This window comes from Dendrobates tinctorius, unplaced genomic scaffold (assembly GCF_039654945.1).
Source record: "Dendrobates tinctorius isolate UK_male_01 unplaced genomic scaffold, ASM3965494v1 ptg000003l, whole genome shotgun sequence".
In the NCBI taxonomy this organism is placed as follows: Eukaryota; Metazoa; Chordata; class Amphibia; order Anura; family Dendrobatidae; genus Dendrobates; species Dendrobates tinctorius.
Genome location: NW_027361671.1, coordinates 51,310,295 through 51,337,257, shown reverse-complemented (window position 1 = coordinate 51,337,257; position 26,963 = coordinate 51,310,295). Strand labels below are relative to the sequence as shown.

The following is a 26,963-nucleotide window of genomic DNA, read 5'->3' as shown; positions in this document are numbered from 1 at the left end:
GGATAACGTTCTGTTTCTGGACAATGTATGCAATGGAAAATGTGAACAACATTCAGAGCAAATAAATAAAACAGTCCTATGATATCTCTGATCTGTGTGAAGAAACAACTTTACCTTCTTGTATTGTGGCTGGCTGAGGACTGAGGTAGGATGGAAGCGCACGCGCTTCTCCTTATGGCTGGTAAGTCGCATATTCTCACGGTCTACATGAATCAGGTTTGGATACATGCCAGCAACAAGGGCAGCTTTTACCACAGCCCAATTCTCAGAATTTGTATTCACGTCCCTTATGTCACCAGCTCCACGAGCCTTAACAAACCCTGCAAGAGACAAGCCACATATTCAGAGCAGCTGCAGTGACAATATTTTTAATGTTACACTTATCATATGACTACCTGAAGCCCTGAGCTGCCCAAGAAGTTGAGTTCTCATGCCAATGATAATTTCCATTGTAGCCTGAGACAGAAAATTCTTCTCACAAAAAGCTTTCTCCCATCCATCACTTCGGGCCTTCTGCCAGGCCTGTAAAATATTACTGAGCGCATTAACTTTTAATATGTAACAAGGATATCTAAAAAGGTTAGTTACTTACTTTATAATTTTAATGGAATCACTCACCAGGTTTTTGCCAGTATAACGTAGAGACAGAGACCCTGATTACAGCGATGTGTCACTTTCTGCGCTGCTTGCTCTGGTTTTGATACAACCACTGTTTTATCATCATTAAAGGACTAGAAAACCTGCTGCCAGATAGTCCTCCATATTCATGAGCTGTGTATAACCCCTCACCCACCACTATTAGCAGCTTTCTGCCTATGTACAGTGTACGCAGAAAGCTTCCAATTAGTGGTGTGGGCAGGGTTATACAGAGCTCAGCAATCGCACAACTGATAGATCTACAGCAGAGAAAACTGTTTTTTATCAAAGCTGAAGCCACCAACAAAGTAAGTGCTACTTCACTGCAATCAGGGTCTCTGTCTTTACATTATGCTGCTCCTAGTTGGGTTAGCAAAAATCCAGTGACAGATTCCATTTAAATAAAACAAGGTAATGATAAAGAAATAAATGACAGGAAATTGAGACAGTTCTGTACCTGAAAAGCCCGTAGCAAGGACATATGATCGCTAAAAGTCGCTGCGGTAAACCGTTTTCTGCAAAGCATAGCAGCACGTTTTTGGGAAGCCTGAGTTGGTAAGACAAATGGATCCCGATATGCTAAAGCGCAAGCAATAGTAAGAATTGGGTCCAAGCACTTTAACACCACTGCACATAACACCATTTTTCCAAGATGAGGTTCCACTGGTAAGTCAGCCAGGTGATAACCAAGTTCAGTCAGATCCTCCCAGGAGTCCATGGCATCAACTGTCTGCAAACAAAAATCAATCCAATTAAATCTAAAATAAAATATACAAAGACAAACAGATATAAAAGGAACGTCTAAGGTTATGTGTGCACGTTGAGAATTTGCTTGCAGAAATCTCTGCACGGTTTCTGCATCTCTTGGCAGCAAAAACACACATTTTGCTGCAGTTTTGTACGCATTTTTTGCATGCGGTTTTGTATAGCAATGAAGGCTTTTTGAGCTAAATAAAGATATTAAAAAAAAGTTTGGGGATGTAATTTCTTGGTTAAACACCATCGTTTTCATTCTGATGCATAGTATCAGAGAAATGGGTTAGGGATTGGTGTCAGCAGCTGTCATTGACACCTACCCCAAGGCTTAAGGCCCCGTCACACATAGCGATCTCACTAGCGAGATCGCTGCTGAGTCACAAGTTTTGTGACACAACAGCGATATCACCAGCGAGATCGCTGTGTGTGATAGCAATCAGCGACCGGCCCCCCTGCCGGTATCGCTGATCGCTCTTTGAAACCTCTGGACTTTTCTTTGGTCGCTGGTCTCCCGCTGGCCAGCACACATCGCTGCGTGTGACAGGCGGGAGACCAGCGATCTGCTGGTAACTAACGTACACATCGGGTATCCAAGGGATGTGCGTCCCTTAGATACCCGATGTGTACGTTAGTTACCAGCTCCCTGCATCAGCGTGCTGGTAGCTAACGAACACAGCTCACCAGCGATCATGTAGCGATTCAACAGCGATCCTGACACGTTGATATCGTTGTCGGGATCGCTGGAGAGTCGCTATGTGTGACGGGGCCTTTAGTAATGAAAAGGTGTCAGCCTAACACCCTCATTACAAAGTCAGTAAGTAAACACAAACACACACACACTGTCACAAGCCTATGCAGGAAGTAGCATTAACAGAATGAACTTACATAGGCTGTAACCAAACAGCAACTTTTAATTAACCCCTTAACGACCAGAGGTATTTTTGTTTTTGCATTTTTGTTTTTTGCTCCCCTTCTTCCCAGAGCCATAACTTTTTTATATTTTCATCAAAATGGTCATGTGAAGGCTTTTTTTTTTTGCGGGACGAGTTGTACTTTTGAACGACACCATTGGTTTTAACATATCGTGTACTGGAATATGGGAAAAAACTTCCAAGTGCGGTGAAATTGCAAAAAAAGTGGAATCCCACAGTTTTTGGCAAATCTTGGAGAGGCGTCTATAAGATGCCTCAATTACTACCCCCATAATGATATTAAAAAACACACACAGAATAAAGTCCTTCATTTGAAATAATGGCATCGACTTTTTTATCGCAATGCGATTACCTCCTGTCAGTGTATCGCCGGCGACAGGGTAGAGCAGTCACAACTCCCGATGTGACTTTTCTACTCTTGAAATCGCCGTGGGACACCCTGCATTATGTGGACTGCAGCGGACAGGTGAGTTTATGATGGTTTTGTCAGGGTCCTGACAGCGCCGGCGTACAGCCTCTGCTAAGCAGGGACTCACCCGCACCGTAGGGACCCCAGGGGACAAGAAAAGCCTGAAAATAAAGATGCACAGGACCTGAATGTAGAAGTTTAGCAAGCCGGCACAGGACCTACGGTCATGTGACTGCAAGAGGCGGGGCTTAGCGTCCTGCTTTCAAAGAAGGTAGAAAACTCAAAGTCGGGAAAAGCGGGGGTCATGCACAGTACAGACAAGCGAGGTACAGGAGGGATAAACAGACGGGAGGTCAGACAAGCCAAAGGTCATACACAAGATATCAGTAAAGTACCATGGATGAGACAGAACGGATAGTCAGGGCCAAGCAGAGATCAAAACCAAACAGACGTAGAAGGTACCAGGCAGAATCCAAAGCAATATCCAGAGAACAGACCGAGTCATACACAGATTATCAAGCAACCAGAACACAGCACTAACACACTCAGGAGTCACCACACAATGCCAAGGGCGAAAGTATAACTGACGGGGATGGGAGCTTCCTGAGGCTATAAGAAGCCTCCCCAGACCCAATGAGAGGCCACCATAATAGGTCCCAGGTGTGCAGGTGAGAGTCTGCACTGAGGTCAGAACATTAACTCCAGCAGTGCCGTTCACCCAGCACTGGTATCATGACAGGTTTATTTATTTATTTTTTTCTAGGAGACATGGGCATAGGGGATTTGGTGTTAGGTGAGTATAATGTGCTTTTTATTTTTTATTTGAATATGAATGCAATTCTTTTACATATATGGTTTTTGTTCCCTGAAGAGTTAGCTACACTTCGAAACATATAGAAAACTTGTTTTTACATTATCTCCAGCATTTGGTGTTTCTTCAACACCTGACAGCGCGGACACAGACCATAAACTTTCCATTTTATACATATTTCTCTTGTGTAATCATCCGTGGATCTGCAGCAGCCATACAACCTGGGATCAGGTCAGCATAAACTGTGTTCCAAATTATTATGCAAAAAGAGTTTAGGAATGATAAGGTTAGAATTTGTTTGTTTGTCATTTAAACTCATTGATGGTAATGTGTGTTAGGGCTCTTTATATCACTGAAAGCAATTGCAGATACCTGTGCAAATTAGTTTGGCAGGTGAGTCCAAATAAAGGCAAGACTACTTAAGAAGGCTGTTCCACATTATTAAGCAGCCTACATTTTTTGCCAAAATGGGAAAGAAAAAGGATGTGTCGGCTGCGAAGAAGCAACAAATTGTGGAGTATTTAGGTCAAGGCATGAATACAATCAGCATTGCCAAGACACTTCATCGTGATCATCACACAATCAAGAAGTATGTAGCTGATTCCCAGCACACACGTGTGCGTGCTGATAAGGAAAAATTGAGGACTGTTATGAGTTCATTTTTGCCTTCACCATTGAGGTCTGATGAACTCCCTCTTCTGGTGAAGGAAGGTAGTGAGGCTGATTACCAAGCACCTGAGCTGGGAGAGGATGACTGGGCGACGGGGATCTCTGACTGGACATAAGGCAGCCGACGCCCTTCCTCCTCGCTGGTGATTTCTCTGTGGAATTCTAGGAGACCAGTCTAATTCCTGCTCCTCAAAAGCTAAGTTTTCTGCTTTGCCTTTTTGCATTTGTGTTTTGGTTTTAGTTTGCCTTGCTTTTCTGGATTCTGCCATTCCCTGCTGAGGTGAGCTGAATTCCTTTTTTGTCGGTTGCTCTGTCTTCAGAAAATACCTGAGTACTGACATAGTCTTTTTGAAGCCTAGCGTCTTCAGGGCCTTTTTCCCTGTCAGTCTGTTGGCTCTTATTTTCATAGGGTTTTTCGCGGATTGCAGACAGCAGCTTTCCTATCCTGTCCTATCCAATTAGCTTGGGTCCCATCATTTGCTCAGTCTATCTTTCTATCTGTGTTAGTGTTTTTTCTTCTTGCTTCACCGTCATTATATGTTGGGGGCTGCCTATTGCTTTGGGGTCTGCTCTGGGGCAGTTTAGATTTCCCCTTTCTGTCTTTAGGCTAGGCAGTTCTTCGGCTGTGATCGAGGGGTCTAGGGCATCGTAGGAACCCCCCACGGCTACTGCTAGTTGTTGTTGATAGGTTCAGAGGTCTACAATCCGATAGCTGCCAACTTCTCTGGTTTTCTGGACTTAGCTAGCATTTCTGTTTTTGCCTCCTACGGTGACTCATTCATAACAGAGGACTCTTTCCAACAGGCAATTGCGTCAGGTTAAAAGAGCAGCTGCAAAAATGCCTTTTCATAGCAGCAGACAAGTTTTTGAAGCTGCTGGTGCCTCCAACGTCCCCCGAACAACAAGATGCAGGGTCCTTCAGAGGTTTGCAGCTGTGCGTAAGCCATCCTGTCGACCACCTCTATCCACTGTAAACAAGCAGAAACGGCTCCAGTGGGCCAAACGATACATGAAGACTGACTTCCAAACTGTTTTGTTCACCGATGAGTGCCGTGCAACGCTCGATGGTCCAGATGGATGGAGTGGAGGATGGATGGTTGATGGACACCCCATGAAAACACGGCTAAGGCGCCAACAAGGAGGAGGTGGAGTAATGTTTTGGGCTGGAATCATGGGGAGAGAGATTGTCGGCCCCTTTAGGATCCCTGAAGGGGTAAAGATGAACTCCATAATCTATGTGGAGTTTCTAAAACAGCACTTCCTGCCATGGTTCAAGAGGAAGAACCGTGCTTTCCACAGCAAGTTCATTTTCATGCATGATAATGCACCGTCTCATGCTGCAAATAACATATCTGCATCTCTGGCTGCTATGGGCAGAAAAGAGGACAAACTTATGGTGTGGCCACCATCTTCCCCTGACCTCAACCCCACTGAGAACCTCTGGAGCATCATCAAAAGGAGTGTCTATGATGGCGGGAGGCAGTTCACATCTAAGCAACAGCTCTGGGAGGGTATTCTGTCCACATGCAAAACAATTGAAGCACAAACCATCCAAAAACTGACAAATTCAATGGACGAGAGAGTTCAGAAGCTTCTTTCGAACAAGGGGTCCTATGTGCAAATGTAACATCACCTAGAATAAAGTTTTGACTTGAAAACTGTTTGATTTCATTTTGTAATAAGCTGGTAATGCTTATAATTTCACAATTGACCATTTTTTTGTTCAAAATAAAAATAAAAAGGTTGAAAACTCTGCATAATAATTTGGAACATGCATTTTGAGTGTTTCTTATTTTTAAAAATATACTGTTTTCATAGGCAGTTTGTTCAAAAACATTGCAATTATACTAGAATATTAGATGACTGGAAAATAACAATGACTGCAATTCATATAGGTAATTTAGAGAAAATATGAGGAAATATTTTTTGCATAATAATTTGGAACACAGTGTATATTGATACCATTTTTAGTACCGTATTTTTCGGACTATAAGATGCAGCGGACCATAAGACACACCTCAAATCTTCAGAAGAAAAATAGGAAAAACAATTAATGCGTCAAATGAGGGTCCTTCTTACAGTCCGAATCATTCAGCTTAACGGGGGGGTAGGATGTGATCAGGAGCGCTGGTGGAGCAGGGTCACAGGAGGTGTTCGGTGATCTGACTCATCCAAGGCTGGTGCAGCAGGTTCGGTGGTGTGGGGACTCCACCATTTTGTGAAATCCCCCACACATCCATTCCAGGCTGATGCGCGGCATTTTCGCAGATGCTCCGTGGTGCGGGGGCTCTGCCGACATTCCGTGATAGCCCGGAGCCACCACACCTCCATTACTGTAATGCTGTGGTCTCCATGAAAATGGCCTCCGAAGGCGACGCATGAGCAGAATGAGATCTCGGTAGACGAAATCTCGTCTCCCGAGATCTCAATCTACACATGCGCCGCCTCCGGCGGCCATTTTCCTGGACACCAACAAATTACAGCAAAGGAAGTGTGGGGGGCTCCGGGCTTTCACAAAATGTCATCTCCAAAACTGCCGCGCACCAGCTTGGAATGGATGCGTGGGGGCTCCGGGATTTCACAAAATGTCAGCAAAGCATCAGCCTGGGATGAGACCCCTGGTAAGTACATCTGGACTATAAGATGCACCCCCATTTTCCTACAAAATTTTTTGGGGAAAAAGTGTGTCTTATTGTCCAAAAAATACGGTAATTACTATTGGATATCACCCTATTTTGAGCTATTTCTTCTCCTAAGCTGTTTATATCTCTGCCGATTATATAGGATACATTGAGACTGATGTACATACATCATATATAAGACACTGAGACATGGCTGAATATATGATGGACACCAGCTCTAGATCACTGATCCATCACTGGCTGACATTAGAAAGAAACAAGATTATTATTATTATTATTATTATTATTATTATTATTATTATTATTATTATTATTATGAGACACTGGCATCATGGGAAATATAGTCTATATAAGGGGCACAATATTACAATATACCTACATCATATTTTACTCACCTTTAGCATCTGCACTGCATTGCGAACAAGTAAAGTTGGTGGTGGCTCGGGAGCTTTCATTAAGAAATCAGCAATCGGACAGTGTACTGGGGCCAGCAATTTTGCATGCAAGCAAAGCTCCTTTGAATAAAAAAAAATGTACATAGTTTGACTGACCTTCTAATATAGAAAACCTATTCAAAGTATTTGACACCATTTTACAGAGTAATCTATATATTCTACATTAAATGTAGAGCAGCAATTTATATAACATATCCTGTATTCAGTTAATGTCTGTGTTATTACCCAGAACTGCATTCACAATTCGCCTCATTGTCATCAATAACCATAATCAAGCTTGTTAACAAACATTCCTAACAGACTAGCTAAGCTTCGAAAATGACGTTGCTGAGCTAGTTTCTTCATCTACCTAAGAGTATGATCCTATGAAGAAATTCTGTTGGGGAAAATGCTGCAATTAAACTCACAGCTGTTCAAGTTAGAGTGTCAATGAAGTCGACGGAGTGTGCGTAAGATCTCTATAAATAATACACAGCGCCGGTACTGTAAACCACAGCTGAAGAATAGGACAAAAAATCATTTGTGTTAACACCCTACGCCTAGTGTAAGAACTATGGCCCCAATTAATTAAGACTTGTGTTTGTGCAGGAATAAGATGTGCCAAATTCATTAAGAAATGCATGCCATTTCATGGAATTGGAGTAATATTTCTGGTGAATAAAACGACAGAACTTTAATTAATTTTAAAAGGAGGGCGTAAAAAACACGTAAAAACACCCAGCCTACCCCAGCTCCGTTCGCTTCACATCTACGTAAAAATACGAAAAGTGACTTAATTTGTTTCACAACACTTTTGCGACTTTTCAAAACAATTTATGCCTGTTTTCTGGTGTAAATGCTAAGCTGAATTGGGACCTATATTTCCTAGACTGCAATAAATCACCAAGAAAGCTCAGTACAGACATGGAGAAGGCTGAGGAATTTAAGATTTTCCGCACTGAACCCTGCATTATTACATATGCTTCTCAGGAATATAGTACAAGAGTCAAGATGGGCCTAAAGTACACCATTGTGTTTACAAAGTTACAACATATTTAGGCAGATTCCTTCTACAAGAAAACTGTAGTGTTGACATGTATCTATGACTTGTGCACAGTGACTCTTACGTGAAGCGGCATTCGCAGTAGTTCAGGGGTCTGGAACTCCAACATATTCTGAAAGCGAAGTCTGCTGAAGAGGTGGAAACAGACTCCAGGACGGCAGCGACCAGCCCTGAAACACAATGGATCATAAAACTGATCAGTGCACATAGTAGAAAGCTCATGATTTACAGCCCGATCAAGCTGTAATCTAGCCTGTAAGAGGAAGCATCCAACAGATTCTAGTAACCCTACACATACATCCATACCTCCGGCAGGCTTGTCTACCATTCACAGCTGCCTTGGATATAAACGTATCAATATTCTCAGATGTCTGAAAAGAGATTAGCTTCCACGTCTACCAGCAGGGAATAGGGGGGCAAGTGATCACATAATGGAGATACACAACGGTCCTTTATACAACTATTAGATCTCCCATAATTGTCATTCAGTAGGTATCGTAGTGATAGATAGACCCTGAATTACACACCCAGCTACTGTAATATAACTATACAATCACTCACAGTAGTAGTTGCTAGTATGTACATGAAACAGAGCAATTTAGTATTTCTGCCAGATGTAACTTGGACAAGGGAACTTTCCTTTCTAGTAAACCATGTGCATTTTGTAAAACAGGGATTTTTGTGTATACTCACAGTAAAATCCTTTTCTCCAAGCCAATCATTGGGGGACACAGGACCATGGGTGTTATGCTGCTGCCACTAGGAGGACACTAAGCAAACTTAAAAAGAAATTAACTCATCCTCCGCAGTATACACCCTCTGCTGGCTCTATCCTGAACCAGTTCGGTGCAAAACCAGTAGGAGCATATAAGAAGCAAACAAAAATGAAACATGTCAAAACCAAAGAACAACCACAAGCCAACAGGCTAACAGGGTGGGTGCTGTTTCCCCCAATAATTAGCTCAGAGGAAAGGATTTTACGGTGAGTCCACACAAAAATCCCTGTTTATCCTTCGCCTCATTGGGGGACACAGGAACATGGGACGTCCTAAAGCAGTCCCTGGGTGGGAAACAGCACGATAGCTGAAACCTCGTGTATCAACAGGTTAAATCTGCCCTACAGATGTGATACTGCTGATTACAGAATCTGTCTGCCAAGGGCCGCATCTGCGGAAGCTCGAGAATGAATGTTGTAGTGTTTAACAAACATGTGCAGGCTGGACCAAGTCGTAGCCTTGCAAACTTGCTGTGCAGACGCCTGATGCCGAATGGCCCAGGAAGCACCCACTGACTGAGTGGAGTGTGCCTTAATCCTCACCGGGATAGGCTGACCTCTGATACGTTAAGCTTCTTGGATCACTGAGAGGATCCACCTGGCTATGGTAGCTTTAGAAGCAGGTAGACCCTTTCTGTGCCCCTCTGGAAGCACAAAGAGCGAATCTGACTTGCGGAAAGGCGCCGTTCGGGAAATGTATTTCCTGAGTGCCCTAACCAAATCTACAGTGTGGAGAGCTTTCTCAGTATGATGGATCGGTGCTGGGCAGAACAAGGGCAGAACTATGTCCTCATTCAGATGGAGGAAGAGACGACCTTAGGTAAGAAGGACGGAGATGTCCTCAACACCACCTTGTCCTGGTGGAAAACTAGAAATGGGGGTTTGCAAGGCAAGGCCGCCAACTCCGAGACCTGCCTGATGGCTGTTACCGCCACAAGAAAAGCAACCTTCCAAGAAAGAAGAGCAAGTGCTGGGTCCTGCAGAAGTTCGAAAGGGGGCTTCTTGCAAGGCACCTAGGACCAAGTTAAGGTCCCAAGGCTCCAGGGGCATCTAGAAGGGGGGAAAAAGATGCAACACTCCCTGTATGAAGGTCTTAACCTGCGATTTGGAAGCTATCCTTCGCTGAAATAGAACAGATAAGGCTGAAATTTGACATTTGAGAGAAGCCAGTGCCAAGCCCTGCTTGGAGAGACTCCAAAATGGAAGGGATGGAAAACACGAGTGGGGAATATCCGCAGGTTCTGCACCAAGAGAAAAAGGTCTTCCAGATGCGCTGGTAAATGCGCATGGATGTAGGTTTCCGAGCGTTAATCATGGTGGAAGCTACTTGATGCGAGAAACCGGCCTGGGATAGAATCCAGGATTCAATGGCCAGGCCGTTAAATTCAGAACTCACTCTCGAGTTCTGGTGGTAAATCGGCCCCTGAGAGAGTAGGTCTGGGCGGTCCGGTAACCGGCAGGGAACGTTGGTGACTAGTTGCACTAGTACCACGTACCACGCTCGGCGTGGCCAGTCTGGTGGACGAGAATCACTGGGATTTCTTCCGCTTTGATCTTCCTGATGGCCCTCGGAAGTAGCGGAAGCGGTGGAAACACATAAGGGAGGTGAAACTGATGCCACGGGAGAACCAGTGCATCCAACCCGATGGCTAATGGGTCGCGGGACCGAGCTATGAACACCGGAACTTTGGCATTTAGCCTGGAGGCCATGAGGTCGACATCCGGTGTTCCCCATCGTTGGCAAATTTGCTGAAAGACTTCCAGATGAAGGGACCACTCTCCCGAGGCCAGACCCTGACGGCTGAGAAAATCTGCCACCCAATTCTCCACTCCCGGGATGTGAACTGCAGAGATGACTGAATGGTTTGTCTCGGCCCATCGCAGAATGTGTGCTACCTCGAGAATCGTCCTTCTTCTTCGTGTGCCCCCCTGACGGTTGATGTACGCCTCCGCCGTGGAGTTGTCCGATTGAATCCGAATGGGGCGACCTGCTAGAAGTTGATGGAATCACCCGAATCTCGAGAATATTGATTGGGAGACGCGATTTCGGAATGGACCAGTGTTTCTGAGTCGTGTGGGGACGGAAGATCGCTCCCGAGCCGAGAAGACTGGCGTCAGTGGTCACCACCAGCCAGCGGAATGGAAGAAAAGACCTTCCCTGACTCAATAAGGATGTCAACATCCACCACCTGAGAGACCGCCTGACCCGCTGGGACAGGTGAAACCGGTGGTCCGGAGAGGACGAATTTCTGTCCCAAGCTGTCAGCAATGCCTGCTTTCAAAGGACGGAGATGTAGTTTAGCGAACAGTACCGCCTCGATTGTCACCACCATTTTCCCCAGGACCTGCATGCCAAACCGCAGGGAGTGGGGACGGGCAAGGGAAAGCTTCCGGGCCCCCCGGGTCAGTGCCGAGACCTTTTCTGGAGGGAGAATAACCAACCCTCCGGAAGAGTCCAGGATCATCCCCAAAAAGGACATTCTTGGGATGGTCCTGGGGAGGACTTGGTTAGATTTACCAGCCAACCTAAACGAGTGAGAGTGTTCACAGTGATGCTTACACACTCTGCACAGGCCTGAAGGGACGATCCCTTAATGAGCAGGTTGTCTAGGTACGGTAGAATCACCACACCCTGAGAGTGCAGAATAGACATGACGGATGCCATTACCTTGGTGAACACTCTGGGGGTGGTGGCGAGACCGAAGGGCAAGGCAGTGAATTGAAAATGCTCGTCGCCGACAGCGAAGCGTAGAAACCTTTGGGGACCGGAAAAGATTGGAATGTGAAGATATGCGTCCTTGATGTCGACGGACGCAAGGTATTCCCCTTTCTTCAGCGAGGTGATGACTGAACGGAGAGACTCCATTCTGAAATGACGAACCTTGACAAATTTGTTTAACAGTTTCAGGTCCAAAATAGGGCGCATGGTTCCGTCCTCTTTTGGAACCACGAACAGGTTTGAGTAAAACCCTTTGAACCTTTCTCGGAGTACATTTATGGCTTGGTGGAACGGGGCTGCATGCGCCTCCGTCCCATGAAGACGCGACCGGACGAAACGTGTTGGAGGGGAAAACACGAATTCTATTTTGTATGTGGAGGACACCAGATCACTGACCCACTGGTTGTGAAGGACAGCAAGCCAGGCTTGACGAAACAGGAGCAGACGGCCGCCTACCCTGTCTGTGTCCTCCAGATACCGCAATGAGTCATTGAGCAGAGAACTTGCGGGCAGTGTAACCTCTGGGTCCAGACCGTGAGGGTCTGCTTTTCCAGGAATGAGCAGGCCTATACAAAGGCTGGGAATCCCTGTCCCTACGCGAGGGATGAGCAGAGCTCGAGGAAGAGGTTGCAGAGGACTAGCTTGCGGTGCTGCGAAATGGACAGAAGCGAACCTGGTGTTGGCTTCGAAAAGGCCAGCTGGGCCTTTGCTGAGGGAGGAATTTACTCTTTCCTCCAGTAGCATGAGATATAATTTGGTTTAGTTTTTATCCAAACAGTCACCAGCTCTGGTAAGGCAGGGAAGTTAAAGATTTTTTGGAAGCAGAATCGGCTCGCCACTCACAAAGCCATAATGCTCTCCTCATAGTAATGGTGTTTGCGGCTGCTAATGCAGCACAGTTAGCTGCATCAAGAGAGGCATGCACAACATAATCCCCGGCCCAGGCAATCTGGTAAGCGAGACTGACCGCCTCGGGAGGCAGGTTATTGTCTCGGCTAGTTTTAGCCAGAGCTTCTGCCCAGGCCACCATAGCTCTGGCCACCCATGTTGCAGCAAAGGATGAGGAAAGTGCCGCGCCGGCGGCTTCAAAGACTGACCAAGCAAGATTATCAATCTGTCGGTCAGTGGGGTTTTTAATAGACGAGCCATCAGACAAAGACAAGAGAGTTTTGGAAGCGAGACGTGATATGGGTGGATCCACTGCAGGGGACTCAGTCCACTCCTTTCTTAGAGTAGGAGCAAAGGGGTACCGTGTCTCCAGCGGCTTTTGCCCTGTAAATCGTTTGTCCGGGCGACTTCTGTGTTTCTGGACAATGTTCGTAAACACAGGGTGGTTAGCAAACACCCTATAAGGGCGTTTGGTCCTTTTAGAGGACACAGTGTGATCTGGACTAGTCCTGGGCTCTTCGTCTAAACTCAGAGCCTTATTGACCGCTTCAATGAGAGAATCTAGAGACTCCTGGTACTCATGGGAGTCCGGCTACATCTGACTCATATTCTGAGTCGTGTTCGCTGCGGACCCCTGGTGAGGGGGAGCGGGAAACAGAGCTTGCGGACGCCGAGGCACAAGAATGCCTGGGGGATGAGCTATGGAGTTGCTTGCTAGAAGATTGTGCTGTTGTCGGGCCCCTGTCCGAGGAAGATTCTCGCATGGCTGAGGGGCTTTCCACGCAAGACAAACCGATGCCCTGGCTTGAGGAGGAATCACGGAAGGATTCTATAGCTTTAGCCAGGGAAGACATGGACTGTGCCAGGGACGTGGCCCTCTCAGGGGGGCTAGGTCCACTAGGGTCGACATTAGCGGAGGGCTCCTCTGCACATGAAGGGTCGCAGGCCGCACAGAGTGAGGTACAGTGTCCCCGGGGTAGTGGGGCATTACATTTGGTACATGAGGCATACACTGCTGAGTGTGTTTTAGTAGCTTTCTTAGATGCCTTTGACTGAGACATATTGCCTGTAAAGCTGCTTAGAGACTACTGAAGGGAAGGGGTTGAGAGCTGTGTCCACCTTACGCAGATCCTGTGTTAATGTCCCCAGAGATAGTGATCCGCCTTGCGGTGTATAATGGTGCGTATCCGGCTTCCCTCTGCTCTAGTCACGTGTGGCGAGCAGTAGCAGTGCTGTGAAGGCGGAAGTGATGGCCCTCGGGAATAAGTGAGCGCTTCTCATGAGGAACGAGAAGCGTCAGAAATGTGGGGGGAGCCAGGCCAGAGCAGGGAAACAGCTGTGGCGCTTCTCGTCCAGAACGAGAAGAGCCTGAAGAGTGGCCGTTGCCGCTCCAGTGAGCAGGGCTACAGTAAGGAAGCCTGGGCCGGAGAAAAGCTGGGAACTAAATTAGCAGCGTCGGCGCGATGGGGGGCGGCGCTGATATAAAACGCAGACCACTATAGCAACAGAAGCCTTCCTGCGACGTGCCACCATGCCCCTGTACTCACTGAAGAAGTGATGCTGCACCCGGAAAACTCCTCAGGTACAGACCGCTGTGTTCTTCCTCAATCCACTCTCCCTTTAATAGGGGAATGGAGAGGAACCCTTTGCCTCCCGTCATCATCTGCTTTCAGTCAGTGGTTATGCAGTGGAGGTTACTCGGACTCAGTTAAGGCTTCTGTGCATCCCGTGGGCACAAATCCTTGGGATGGACAGGGACATCATCCATCAGAGTAAAGACCTGGCTCCAGAAGGGGGGTACTTGGGGGCGACACCCCAGGTTCCCGTCTGTTGGTGATGTGGTGAGACCGGGGCCCTTGAAATGAGCCCAGGCGTTGTAGCGTTGCAGGAGGTGGTACGGGGAGGCGACATTCCACGCTCCCGCTTGTTGAAGTTTTGGGGCGATCGGGACCTTGAAAGGACCCATCGTCCCTTCAATCCGTGGAAAAAAAGAGAAAAGAACAAAAATAAAAATGGTAGTAAAAATAATAAAGTTCGGGTCTGAATCCCAGGCCCGAGTGCCTCCTACAGACACTAAGCAAGAACTGGTTCAGTATAGAGCCAGCAGAGGGTGTATACTACGGAGAAGTTAATTTCTTTCTAAGTTTGCTTAGTGTCCTCCTAGTGGCAGCAGCATAACACCCATGGTCCTGTGTCCCCCAATGAGGCGAAGGAGAAATCTGTTTTAATGGCAGACATTATAGGAGTTGGTCACTTACTGGCCACATTTCTACAATGACCTAAACAGTTGTGTTTTAACCTCAGAAATCAAAAAAGTCTAAAAATCATCACTGCATTCTGTTGCCTTTGGTGCATTTTACGAAATGGTGCAGCAACATGAGCACGATAAGGGGGCCGTAAATTACAGAGAAGGGTTGAGAAGAGGGGAATAGGACTGTTTAGATCAAAATACAACAGTTTAGGAGATTTTAAAAATCTCTCAAAGTTGATAACCCTTTAATATTTACAGAGATCAGCAGGAGTCACATTGACTGGTCCCCATCATTTACCAGCATGAATAGCAGTGGAGCAAGAAAATTTTAAATCTTCAATGATTTTATCCAGACAGTCCAGCCAGTGGATGTCCATCTTCCAGGACCCTATGCCACTCAGCAGGATGAAAGGTCAGCTGGACTACAGAACATTTCACTGATGGAAATGCTGAGCATTAAGGTCAACGAAAAAAAATTTTTTTTCTGGTGTCCAAAATATTTTAATGAATTTGGGGTATTTTTGGGGTGCTGATTCTGAATATGTCATCAGTTTTGCCAGATTGGCTCAAGTTTTTGAGATTTTTGGTATCTTATTTATAGCACTTGTTGGTAAATGCGACGCATCATCTCATTAATTTCTTTGGATTAGTACTTGAACTGAGCAGTTCTCAATATAGTTTTGTGTTAATTAGTGTTCTAAAAGTTTGTTCATAGCTTGATTTTTGCACTAACTTTATGTTGTTGTCTGTTTTCCAGTGAAAAGCATGAACTCATCATGAAGAAGTTGTCTTAACGATCCAGACTCATTCTGTTACATTTGTGGTGAATATACACTGCCAAAACATAGAAGAAACATAACACACTTCGTAAAAAAAGTGTATTTTGCCTATTTTGGGGTTATGCTTGGGGACCAAGACAAGTTTTGGGCACCACACATAGTGTGCAAAGCATGTATCGAATTATTACGAAAATGGAGCAAAGGACAAAGAAAAAGCTTCAAATTTGGTGTTCCAATGGTGTGGAGAGAGCCAAAAAATCATCATGATGACTGTTATTTCTGTGCAGTGCAAGTGCAAGGATTCAATAAGCATAAGAAACGAAAATGGGAGTAACATGGAATCTGCAAGAAGGCCTGTCCCTCATTGTGAAGATGTGCCTGTACCTGTGTTTACCATAAATAACAGTCATCATGATGATTTTTTGGCTCTCTCCACACCATTGGAACACCAAATTTGAAGCTTTTTCTTTGTCCTTTGCTCCATTTTCGTAATAATTCGATACATGCTTTGCACACTATGTGTGGTGCCCAAAACTTGTCTTGGTCCCCAAGCATAACCCCAAAATAGGCAAAATACACTTTTTTTACGAAGTCTGTTATGTTTCTTCTATGTTTTGGCAGTGTGTATTCACCACAAATGTAACAGAATGAGTCTGGATCGTTAAGACAACTTCTTCTTGATGAGTTCATGCTTTTCACTGGAAAACAGACAACAACATAAAGTTAGTGCAAAAATCAAGCTATGAACAAACTTTTAGAACACTAATTAACACAAAACTATATTGAGAACTGCTCAGTTCAAGTACTAATCCAAAGAAATTAATGAGATGATGCGTCGCATTTACCAACAAGTGCTATAAATAAGATACCAAAAATCTCAAAAACTTGAGCCAATCTGGCAAAACTGATGACATATTCAGAATCAGCACCCCAAAAATACCCTAAATTCGATGAAATATCTTTGGCACCAAAAATGCTGTTGACCAGTGTAATTTAACCTCTTTCTAACTCAGCCAATTAATTATTTGCTTTAGGTTCTACACCCCCCTACTTCCAAGAGCCATAGATTTTATTATTTTTCTGTCCATATAGACATATTAAAACTTATTTTTAGCGGAATGAGTTGTACTTTTGAATAAGATGATCAGTTTTGCCATTTAATGTAAAAGAAGTCCAAGAAGTATCATTTCTCCTTGTGGAGAATGACATGCTAAGCATGCCGCAATGCTCCTCTGGGAAATATGCTAATTATGCAAATTGTCTCTTCAGAGAGGAAGCAGATCTCACACTTTGCACTGACGAGGGGGGCAGTACCCCAAAACACAGTGTCTGCAAACTGAGATTCTGGCTTGGCTTTTATTCTAAGTCAAGTAACAAGGCTCGTTAAAGGGTCGACATTGACTTTTAGGATTGCTACTTTCAATAGGTGGCACTAGAGTTCTAGTCCTCTTCCTCTCTGAAGAGACAATTTGCATAATTAGCATATTTCCCAGAGGAGCATTGTGGCTTTTAAGTCACCTCATCTCGACATGCTTAGCATGTCATTCTCCACAAGGAGAAATTATACTTCTTGGATATCGGTCAGACACCTCTCTCGCAGCCAAACCAGATCTCACACTTTGCACTGACGTTGGGCAGTACCCCGAAACACAGTGTCTGCAAATTGAGATTCTGGCTTGGATTTTATCCTAAGTCATGTAACAAGGCTCGTTAAAGGGCCGACAATGACTTTTAGAATTGCTACTTCCAATAGGTGGCAATAGAGTTCTAGTCCTCTTCCTCTCTGAAGAAACAATTTGCATAATTAGCAATGTAAAAGAAGAAAACATTTGAAATGTGGTGTAATTGCAAAAAACACAATTCCGATATTGCTTTTTTGGGGTTTTGTTTTTACATTCTAAGGTGAAAATGTCCTGGCAAAAGGATTCTCGGTGACAGTGATACGAAACTTGCTGTATTTTTATTTTTTTTTGTAGTGGGAAAAAAATGTGGAAATGTGTTAAAAAATAAACACACAAATAAGGCTGGTTTCACATTGGCGTTTCACAGACCGATGCAGGTCTGTGAAACGCCAATGTGAAACCAGCTTTTATAAGTATTTCATTGTTTTTATTTTTAGTTAAATGGAGATGTTGGAGGGCTTGTTTTTGTGCCGAGAAAGCTGACCATTTTATTTTTACCATTTTGGGATAAATAGGATGTTTTGAGTGCCTCCTAGTACACTTATGTCGGCGGCCCAAAATAATGCAATTTTGGAGTTTTTAACCTTTTTCACCCGATTGGGTTAATTATATATTTTGATAGATCAGACTTTATCTGGACGTGGCCAGACCACGTGTGTTTTTTATTATTAGCAGGGCTGTGGAGTCGGTAAGCCAAATCTCCAACTCCACAGCACTGATCACTACTGATCATGTACATAAAGTGGAGCACAGATTCATCTCAGCAGAACAGATTCATCTCCACCAAAACCTAGATCCTTAGATTACAGACAAAACAGACATTTATGGGACATTTTATAACTTTCCCAAATTCTTATGAAAAAATATTCAGCACATCCTTTATTGTCCTTCTGTACCCAATTAATTCTATGTTTTAAGAGTTGGTCCATTTTATACCAGCTCCAACTCCACCAAAATGGACACTGACTACGACTCAGACTCCAAAGCCCTGATTATTAGTATTTTTATCATCATCATCTTTACTTTTAATAGAGGATAAAAGGACTGTGATTTGATTTTTTTTTTATTTTGTTCATATTTTTTAAAACTTGTTTTGTTTTTTTTACTTTTCACTGTATTTATTAGTTCCTTTAGGAGACTTGAACATGTGTTTTTCTGATCGCTTGTGCAATATACAGCAAGAGCCAAGTTACTTTCATAGCCATTATCAGCCTGCTATGGAGCAGGCTCCATACAACTGCTACTGACTTGCACCATAAATGTACAGTGGATGTCAGTAAGGAGTTAATATCTATTTTTAATGGAGGACGGTGTTGATTCAATTTGTTTATTTTTTATTATTTTAATTTTTTTTAGTTCCTTTAGGAACCTGCGATTGTCTGATTACTTGTATAATATACAGCAATACTTCTGTATGAATGTACTCAGCAAAAATCACAGTCTCCTTTGAACCACAGCTACAGGTTTGGTTTCAATGGAGAACTATAACAGCAGACGCATATCATAGCCATTCTATGCTTCATAGCAACAATTTGGCCCCCAGTAACCAAGTCATGATGGGCCACATGGAATGGTGCACACTCCCCAGTCATGCGCTTTAAATGCCTCTGTCATATATTGTGGGATCTCTTGCTGCCATTGCAACCATCAATCTCCATCTGTCACACTTTTTACTTGCTGCGGTTGCTTTGACTGCAGCAAGTAAAGAATTGAGGGCTGCAAACACTAGTGATACTCAATTCCCTCTGCAAGGCAGAGATAACCTCAGAATAACAATCACGGTGTGAATAATCTCTGGCTTCTCATATTCTAATGGAAAGTGGTACTGTCCATTAGGATGTGAAATGTCAGAACAGTGATGAGAGATGGTTAATAATGATTTATACTTAATGGCCTAATGGAATATTTGGAGACAGGAAGCATTTTTTTAATAATATTAACCCCACATGCAGTTTTGCTTTCACTTTCTTTTGTTCTAAAATAAAAAAAATAAAAAATAACAAGGGGTTTTCCAGGATCAGAATACTGATGGCTTATTGTTATATAGCAGCGGTGCAGATACTGCAGTACTGTCTTACCAATGTAAATGATGCAATACTACAATTCCCTGCACTTCTGCTAATAAGTAGACGGCTTGCAGGTAAACAGAGGTTTATAAACTGAGAAGGCTGTAATGCTCATACAAGAGACACCGCCCCTTTAAACAGGTGATTGTTGATAAACCAAAAATATTATGATCCTGGAAAATTCCTATAAAATAATGGTCTTTTTTCAACCCTGCTAAGCAAGATTCAAGATTCTATCCACACGTAACGGCACAGAATAAAATACCTTCCTTTCCTTTGAGTAGCACTGGCTTTAGAAATCCAAACCATTTTAAGCATTGTCACGTGGTTTAGCGCATCATAAGATTTCTGAAAAACAAAGATGAACAATCAGCAACACTGGTATTTCTCACTAGTAGGATAAGAGTCCACCTGTATGGTTTCACATGTTTATTCAGTGCGTCCTTAGTCCAGTGTCTGTCTAAGCTTTTCTAGAACTATGATTCAGTTATTGAAATACTGAACTTAAAAAAAAGTTAATTATTTAATGGGAAATCAAGAAATATTTTATTGTGTGTACTAAGCTAAAAATGTAATTTATTGTGCTTGTGTCCAGCCATACTCTTCAGGGCTTACAGATATATTACTATGTCATATGTATAGTGTGTTAATTGTATTATTATGCTTGTTGAAAAGTATGTTGTCATTTGCTGACACCTACTGACCATTGTTTTTAAATGTTCTCATGTATTGCAGCTGTAATTTCCAACCATGCCTCTCTCTCTGTAACTCCTAATATATTCTTTTCTCACTTTGTTTCTTTCTGGTCAGTGCCATCTTGGCAGAATAATGCATCAAAGCTGGAGAGAGGATTCTCCTGATATCTCTATCTTCCATCCTGCATTTTCTACTTTATCATCATCTTCTCTGACATCTCTACCTCAACATTTATCAAGGTACAGTCAATAAAATACCTAAAAGTTCATCCGGTACATCTACCTTCCTGGAACATCTACATCAGGGTTGGCAAACCTTTTTTTTTTTACCGAGGGCCACATCAGTTTAATGGTTGACTTCAAATGGCCACTTGTAATTCGAAAATTGAACCACATAAAACATGCTGGACGACTGCATTCAATTTTTGGCTGGCAGGGTTCCCGTTTGTGGAGACTGACTGCAATCACTGTGTTCAGTGCTCGTACAGGGTAACTGTGTTCACAGTTTGTGCAGGCTGACTGCAATCACTGCGTTCACCGCTTGTGCAGACTGACTGCAATCACTGCATTCACCACTTGTGCAGGCTGACTGCATTCACTGCTTATGCAGGCTGACTGCAATCATTGCTTTCATCGCTTGTGCAGGCTGACTGCAATCACTGCGTTCACTGCTTGTGCAGGCTGACTGCAATCACTGCTTTCACCGCTTGTGCAGGCTGACTGCAATCACTGCGTTCACTGCTTGTGCAGGCTGACTGCAATCACTGCTTTCACCGCTTGTGCAGGCTGACTGCAATCACTGCGTTCACCGCTTGTGCAGACTGACTGCAATCACTGCGTTCACTGCTTGTGCAGGCTGACTGCAATCACTGCTTTCACCGCTTGTGCAGGCTGACTGCAATCACTGCGTTCACCGCTTGTGCAGGCTGACTGCAATCACTGCTTTCACCGCTTGTGCAGGCTGACTGCAATCACTGCGTTCACCGCTTGTGCAGGCTGACTGCAATCACTGCGTTCACCGCTTGTGCAGGCTGAGTGCAATCATTGTGTTCACTGTTTGTGCATGCTGACTGCAATCACTGTGTTCACCCCATGTGCAGGCTGACTGCAATCACTGCATTCACCGCTTGTGCAGGCTGACTGCAATCACTGCTTTCACCGCTTGTGCAGGCTGACTGCAATCACTGCTTCCACCGCTTGTGGAGGCTGACTGCAATCACTGCGTTCACCGCTTGTGGAGGCTGACTGCAATCACTGTGTTCACCACTTGTGCAGGCTGACTGCAATCACTGCGTTCACCGCTTGTGCAGGCTGACTGCAATCACTGCATTCACCGCTTGTGCAGGCTGACTGCAATCACTGTGTTCACCGCTTGTGCAGGCTGACTGCAATCACTGTTCACCCCATGTGCAGGCTGACTGCTATCACTGCGTTCACCGCTTGTGCAGGCTGACTGCAATTACTGCTTTCACCAATTGTGCAGGCTGACTGCAATCACTGCTTTCACCGCTTGTGCAGGCTGACTGCAATCACTGTGTTCACTGCTTGTGCATGCTGACTGAAATCACTGCGTTCACCCCATGTGCAGGCTGACTGCTATCACTGCGTTCACCCCATGTGCAGGCTCACTGCTATCACTGCGTTCACCCCATGTGCAGGCTGACTGCAATCACTGCGTTCACAGTTTGTGCAAGCTGACTGTCTTCCCAGCGTGCACTGTTCACTCACAAAGATGGCAACTGCTCCTTGGGCTGGCACCTCTCTACTGGCTACATTTGCTCAGTTTCGATTATCGCATCAGCTCTCTGTCAGCTCCACCCCCTCTGCTAAGTACTGGTTGTGTCAATGTAGAAAAGCACAGGGGGCAGCTGCTGTCTTAGATTCTGAGCTCCGGCATACACTTCAACATTGTGCCGACCAGCTCTTCAATTTCCACGAATGGAGAGCTGGTCAGAGCAATGATGAAAAGTGTCCTGCCCTTGTGAGACGCATAGAATGACATGGCGGGCTGGATTCGGCCAGCAGTTCTTGAGTTTGACACCTATGACCTACATGCAGCTGGTCAGGCAAGAGGAGAGGATAGGGAGTAACCTATCTACCATTACTTGTACAGAGATCCGTGCTCACATTCCTCAAATACATCTCACCTATGTACATCGGCGGCAGAATATACTGTATTTACAATAGTGGTCTCTACAGTCATACAGTCAGTAGGCGGATTAATTTTTAGACCTGAGAAATCTAATGTATTATTTTTTCTTGAAATAAGGAGTAATCAATATACACAATGCAGAAAATAAAGACTGGTTTGAATCAGAGCGAAGCAAGGATGGGTCACACTGTTCCACAGTTTTTTAGAAACCTAGATACATAGAGAAAAGAGTCTGTAAAATTAGGATCTCAACTGAAAGAGAAAGAGGTTACCTTGATGTTGGTAATTGGGCATACACACTTTGATCAAAATTTAGACCAAGTAGCTCATGGTTTTTTTTACACATGTAGAAATAGTGGAGTTCATGCTTCTGATGTACAGTGTGTATTAGTGTATATTAATGAATATACAAACAAACACAATGAGATAATGGTGTTGTTAACCCCTTAAGTACACGGGTTATTTCCATTTTTGCGTTTCCATTTTTTGCTCCCCATCTTCCCAGAGCCATAACTTTGTTACTTTTTCATCAATATGGCCATGTGAGGGCTTGTTTCTTGCGGGATGAGTTTTACTTTTGAAAGACACCATTGCTTTTACCATATCATATACTAGAAAATGGGGGAAAAAAATTCTAAGTGCGGTGAAATTGCAACAAAAAAGTGCAATTACACAATTATTTTTTTTACCATGTTCACCGAATGCTAAAACTGACATGCCATTATAATTCAACAGGTCATTACGCGTTTGTAGATAACGAACATGTATAGGTTCTCTTTTAGTGAAGTGGTAAAAAAAAAAAAAAATCCAAAGTTTGTAAAATAAAAAAGCGCCATTTTCCAAGACCCGTAGTATCTCCATTTATCGGGATCTAGGTCTCTTTGAGGGATTATTATTTGCGCGACGAGCAGATGTTTTTATTGATATAATTTTGGGATTGATATAATGTTTTGATCACGCATTAATGCATTTTATTGCAATGTTGCAGCGACCAAAATCAGGGATTTTTGTGTACTCACCGCTAAATCCTTTTCTCCGAGCTACTCATTGGGGGACACAGGACCATGGGTGTTATGCTGCTGCCACATGAAGGCTGACACTAAGTAAACACAAAAAGATTAGCTCCTCCTCTGCAGTATACACCCGCACACTAGCTCCAGCCGATCCAGTTCAGTGACAAAGCAGTAGGAAAAAGTAAGAACACACTGAGAGAGTATAAAAAACGTCAAACTAAAGAACATACTCAAGCCATCAAGCCAACAGGGCAAGTGGCTCAATGAATAGGAATTTAGCGTGAGTAGACAAAAATCCCTGTTTCTCCTTCGCCTCACTGGGGGACACAGGACCATGCAACGTCCTAAAGCAGTCCCTGGGTGGGGAACAGACAAAACAGACCAAACCCCACGTACCAACTATCCAGACAAGCGCTACCGCCGCCTGCAAGATTTGTCTGCCCAGGCCCGCATCTGGAGAAATATCAGCATTAGAAAGTCCTTAAAGTACCATATGGTTCAAAACAGAACAGAAAATCAAAAAATGTGGACTAGAACAATGACTATTGTCCAGAACACACAACCCGAACCATTAAAAACAATTGGTTTCATTTAAAAATAATTTTTTATTAATCAATATTAAAAAATGAACCAATTAGTAAAAAAGTCAAGTACAAGGTGCCTCAATTTAATAAGGGGAATACAGCCACCACAATAGAGTAAATTAATAGACACACCCAGTATAAAATTTTCCAAGATAGTAAAATTGCAATAAAAGTAAGTATAACATATAACTTGATGGTATGAATTATACTGGATATCTATAGGGACCTTTCACAATTAAAGCAAGAAAAAATAGTGGGAACAAGTGTAAATGCCTTTACAAATTAATTTTCCCATAAGCTCACTTGCTAAACAGATCTAAATTGATGGTACAAACTATACTAGATCTCTATAAGAACCCTACGCAAGTATAACATAGGTACTATTGAAAATCAGTGCAAGTGCCTGCTAATAAATTTTCCCATAGAATTACCTGCCAAGCAGGTCTGTGTAAAGAGATCACAAAGTATAATTACCTATATCAAATAACAGGTCCGTGAGGGTCCAAGAAAAGTGCTGAGTGCTAGTGCCGTTTCCCCCACCCCAACGCACGTTTCGTTAATTCTTCCTCAGGGGACGTGTATGGAAATAGAGGGTCATATGGTCTTAAATGTAGGTAAGCGATCAATCACCGATCACGGTCGGTTAGTGTATTAATTAGGTCACATTAGCAGTTGCAGTGGGAAGCTATATGCCCGGGTGTGTATCGGCACGCTAGGACGCTGTGCGCATGACCACAAAGGAGTCCTCAGATTCCGGTATGTGGAACGCAGGAATCAATCAATCAATCAATCAAATTTATTATCGCCAAGTACATATTACATATATACAAGGAATTCTTTGTGGCAAAGAGGCAACATAATATATAACAACAGATACAACAAGTAACATCTAACAAGACAGATACAGTATATAGTCTACACATGACGATTTAATTGTTGAACAGAGAGTGGATAGAAGCTGTTCATATGGCGGTTGGTACTGCATTTGGGGACTCTGAAGCGACGTCCTGAAGGGAGTAGTTGGAATGAGGAGTGTCCCGGGTGAGAGGGATCGGATGAAATTTTCAATGCGTGGGATCGAATACTCTTATCATAAAGATCCTGGATTTTAGGCAGGGGGGAACCTATAATTCTCTCTGCTGTTCTGAAAGTCCTTTGTAAGCGGAGTTTGTCATGCGCAGTGGCTCCCCCATACCAGACTATCAGAGAGGAACAAATCACAGATCTGATGACAGCATTAAAGAATAAGATCAGCAGATTCTTAGACAAACCATATCTTTTCAGCTGACGCAGGAAGAACATCCTCTGTTGTGCTTTTCTTATAACAGCATCCACGTTTTTCCCCCATTTAAGATCATGAGAGATGATAACACCAAGGAATTTGGTCTCTGTGACCCTAAGAACCACTTCGTCATGGATGTAGATTGGAAGTATCTCATGTTGATCTTTCCTAAAATCCACAACCATCTCAGCAGTTTTTTTAGTGTTGAGTACAAGATTATTGGCTTTACACCAGTCACATATTCTTTCCACCTCACTCCGATACAAGTCTTCAGCATTTCCCCTGATGAGACCAATCAGTGTCATATCATCAGCAAATTTCAAGATTTTTACTGAGTCTGCTGAAGAGATGCAATCATTCGTATAGAGAGAAAACAGTAACGGGGACAAAACACACCCCTGAGGTGCCCCGATGTTTGTGACCAAGGTGTCCGAAGTGAATGGTCCAACTTTTACACTCTGTATCCTGGCTGTCAGGAAGTTATAAATCCACAAGCATAAGTTGAGAGGGACTCCAAGAGCTACCATTTTCTTATGAAGTAAATTCGGATCAATGGTATTGAACGCTGAGCTAAAGTCCATGAAAAGAATCCGGACATATGAGTGCCGTTCATCTGTATGATCCAAAATGTACTTCAGTGCCAGATTGACAGTGTCGTTTGCCGAACGATTCTCCTTATAGGCAAACTGAAGCGGGTCCCATAGCTTCTGCGTGAATTTTATCAGGTGGGACATCATAATTCTTTCGAAGACTTTCATAGCTACAGATGTGAGTGCCACTGGTTCAGTTCCCTGAAGAAAGAATCAGTGAATTCCGCAACGCGTAGGTTTGCCATTGCTTTCTGGCCCCATCAGCGCCCCATAGGGCTTTCTTGCCTGTCACGTGATCTATCACGTGACTGTGACGTCACGCAAGGACCTTCAGCTTTTTTGGACCTTGCAGGCCTGCTTTTGCAAGCGGCGGCTGGTACTCTTACAGCCTGCCGATATACACCTCCAGCTGCGCGCCAGTCACTGGCCGGGACGGCAGCATGCTAGGAGGTAGCACCCTTTAGCTCCAGTAAGTTTTTATATACCTGTGTCGGGGAGTATTATTGGGAAAGGACCTGGAAATCCACCCTGCATTCTGAAGACCTTTTTCCCTGCCTCGCCAGTTTTTAGCTTCAGTAAAGGTAATAGATTTCTTCATAAGATATCTTTATTTAACCAAGACACATTTAATTAGCGCAAGTTTCTATCAGGTTTATTTATTATTATTATTTTATGGAGACAACTTGAGTGGTGTGTTGTCTTATTACTTGCTGCTTTGTGTTCTGTGGGTGTACGCTTGAGCGCCATTGGTATACACATATATTTATTATATTTAAAACAATAAGTATATAATTTACATATGAAATCATATCACAAGTGCTTGATAAAAATTACAATAACTGCATATATAATCTCAAAAGAATACATTAATATAACAAAAACAAAATAGTGCATGAATGATGTGACATTATTAATAATAATAAACTGCATACAAAAACATTATATTTTTTTTTAATTTAATTTTTTCTTTGCTCACTCCTGTGCATAATGAAGTGCCATAGTGCTGTCCATGATTCTCCCATCTTGACCAATGACCATGCTGAGAGGAATTCTTCCAGAACCATAATGAGATTCGGAGAATATAAGATATAAAGGGACAGCATCCTCTATATAAAACAGTACTTATCTAATTGAA

General features: G+C 43.6%; 1 protein-coding gene across 7 annotated transcripts in view; it reads right to left on the bottom strand.

Moving 5' to 3' along the window:
* Positions 1–26,963, bottom strand: part of YTHDC2 (YTH N6-methyladenosine RNA binding protein C2) — a 226,407-nt gene that overhangs the window by 51,249 nt on the left and 148,195 nt on the right. For all 7 annotated transcript variants that reach the window (XM_073552136.1, XM_073552137.1, XM_073552138.1 and 4 more), the window contains exons 18-23: positions 19,778–19,860; positions 8,417–8,522; positions 7,251–7,370; positions 1,094–1,366; positions 396–522; positions 115–320 (exon numbers count right to left, since the gene is read on the bottom strand). In XM_073552136.1, the coding sequence (XP_073408237.1) occupies positions 115–320; positions 396–522; positions 1,094–1,366; positions 7,251–7,370; positions 8,417–8,522; positions 19,778–19,860 (915 nt within the window). The remainder of the gene's footprint in view (positions 1–114; positions 321–395; positions 523–1,093; positions 1,367–7,250; positions 7,371–8,416; positions 8,523–19,777; positions 19,861–26,963) is intronic.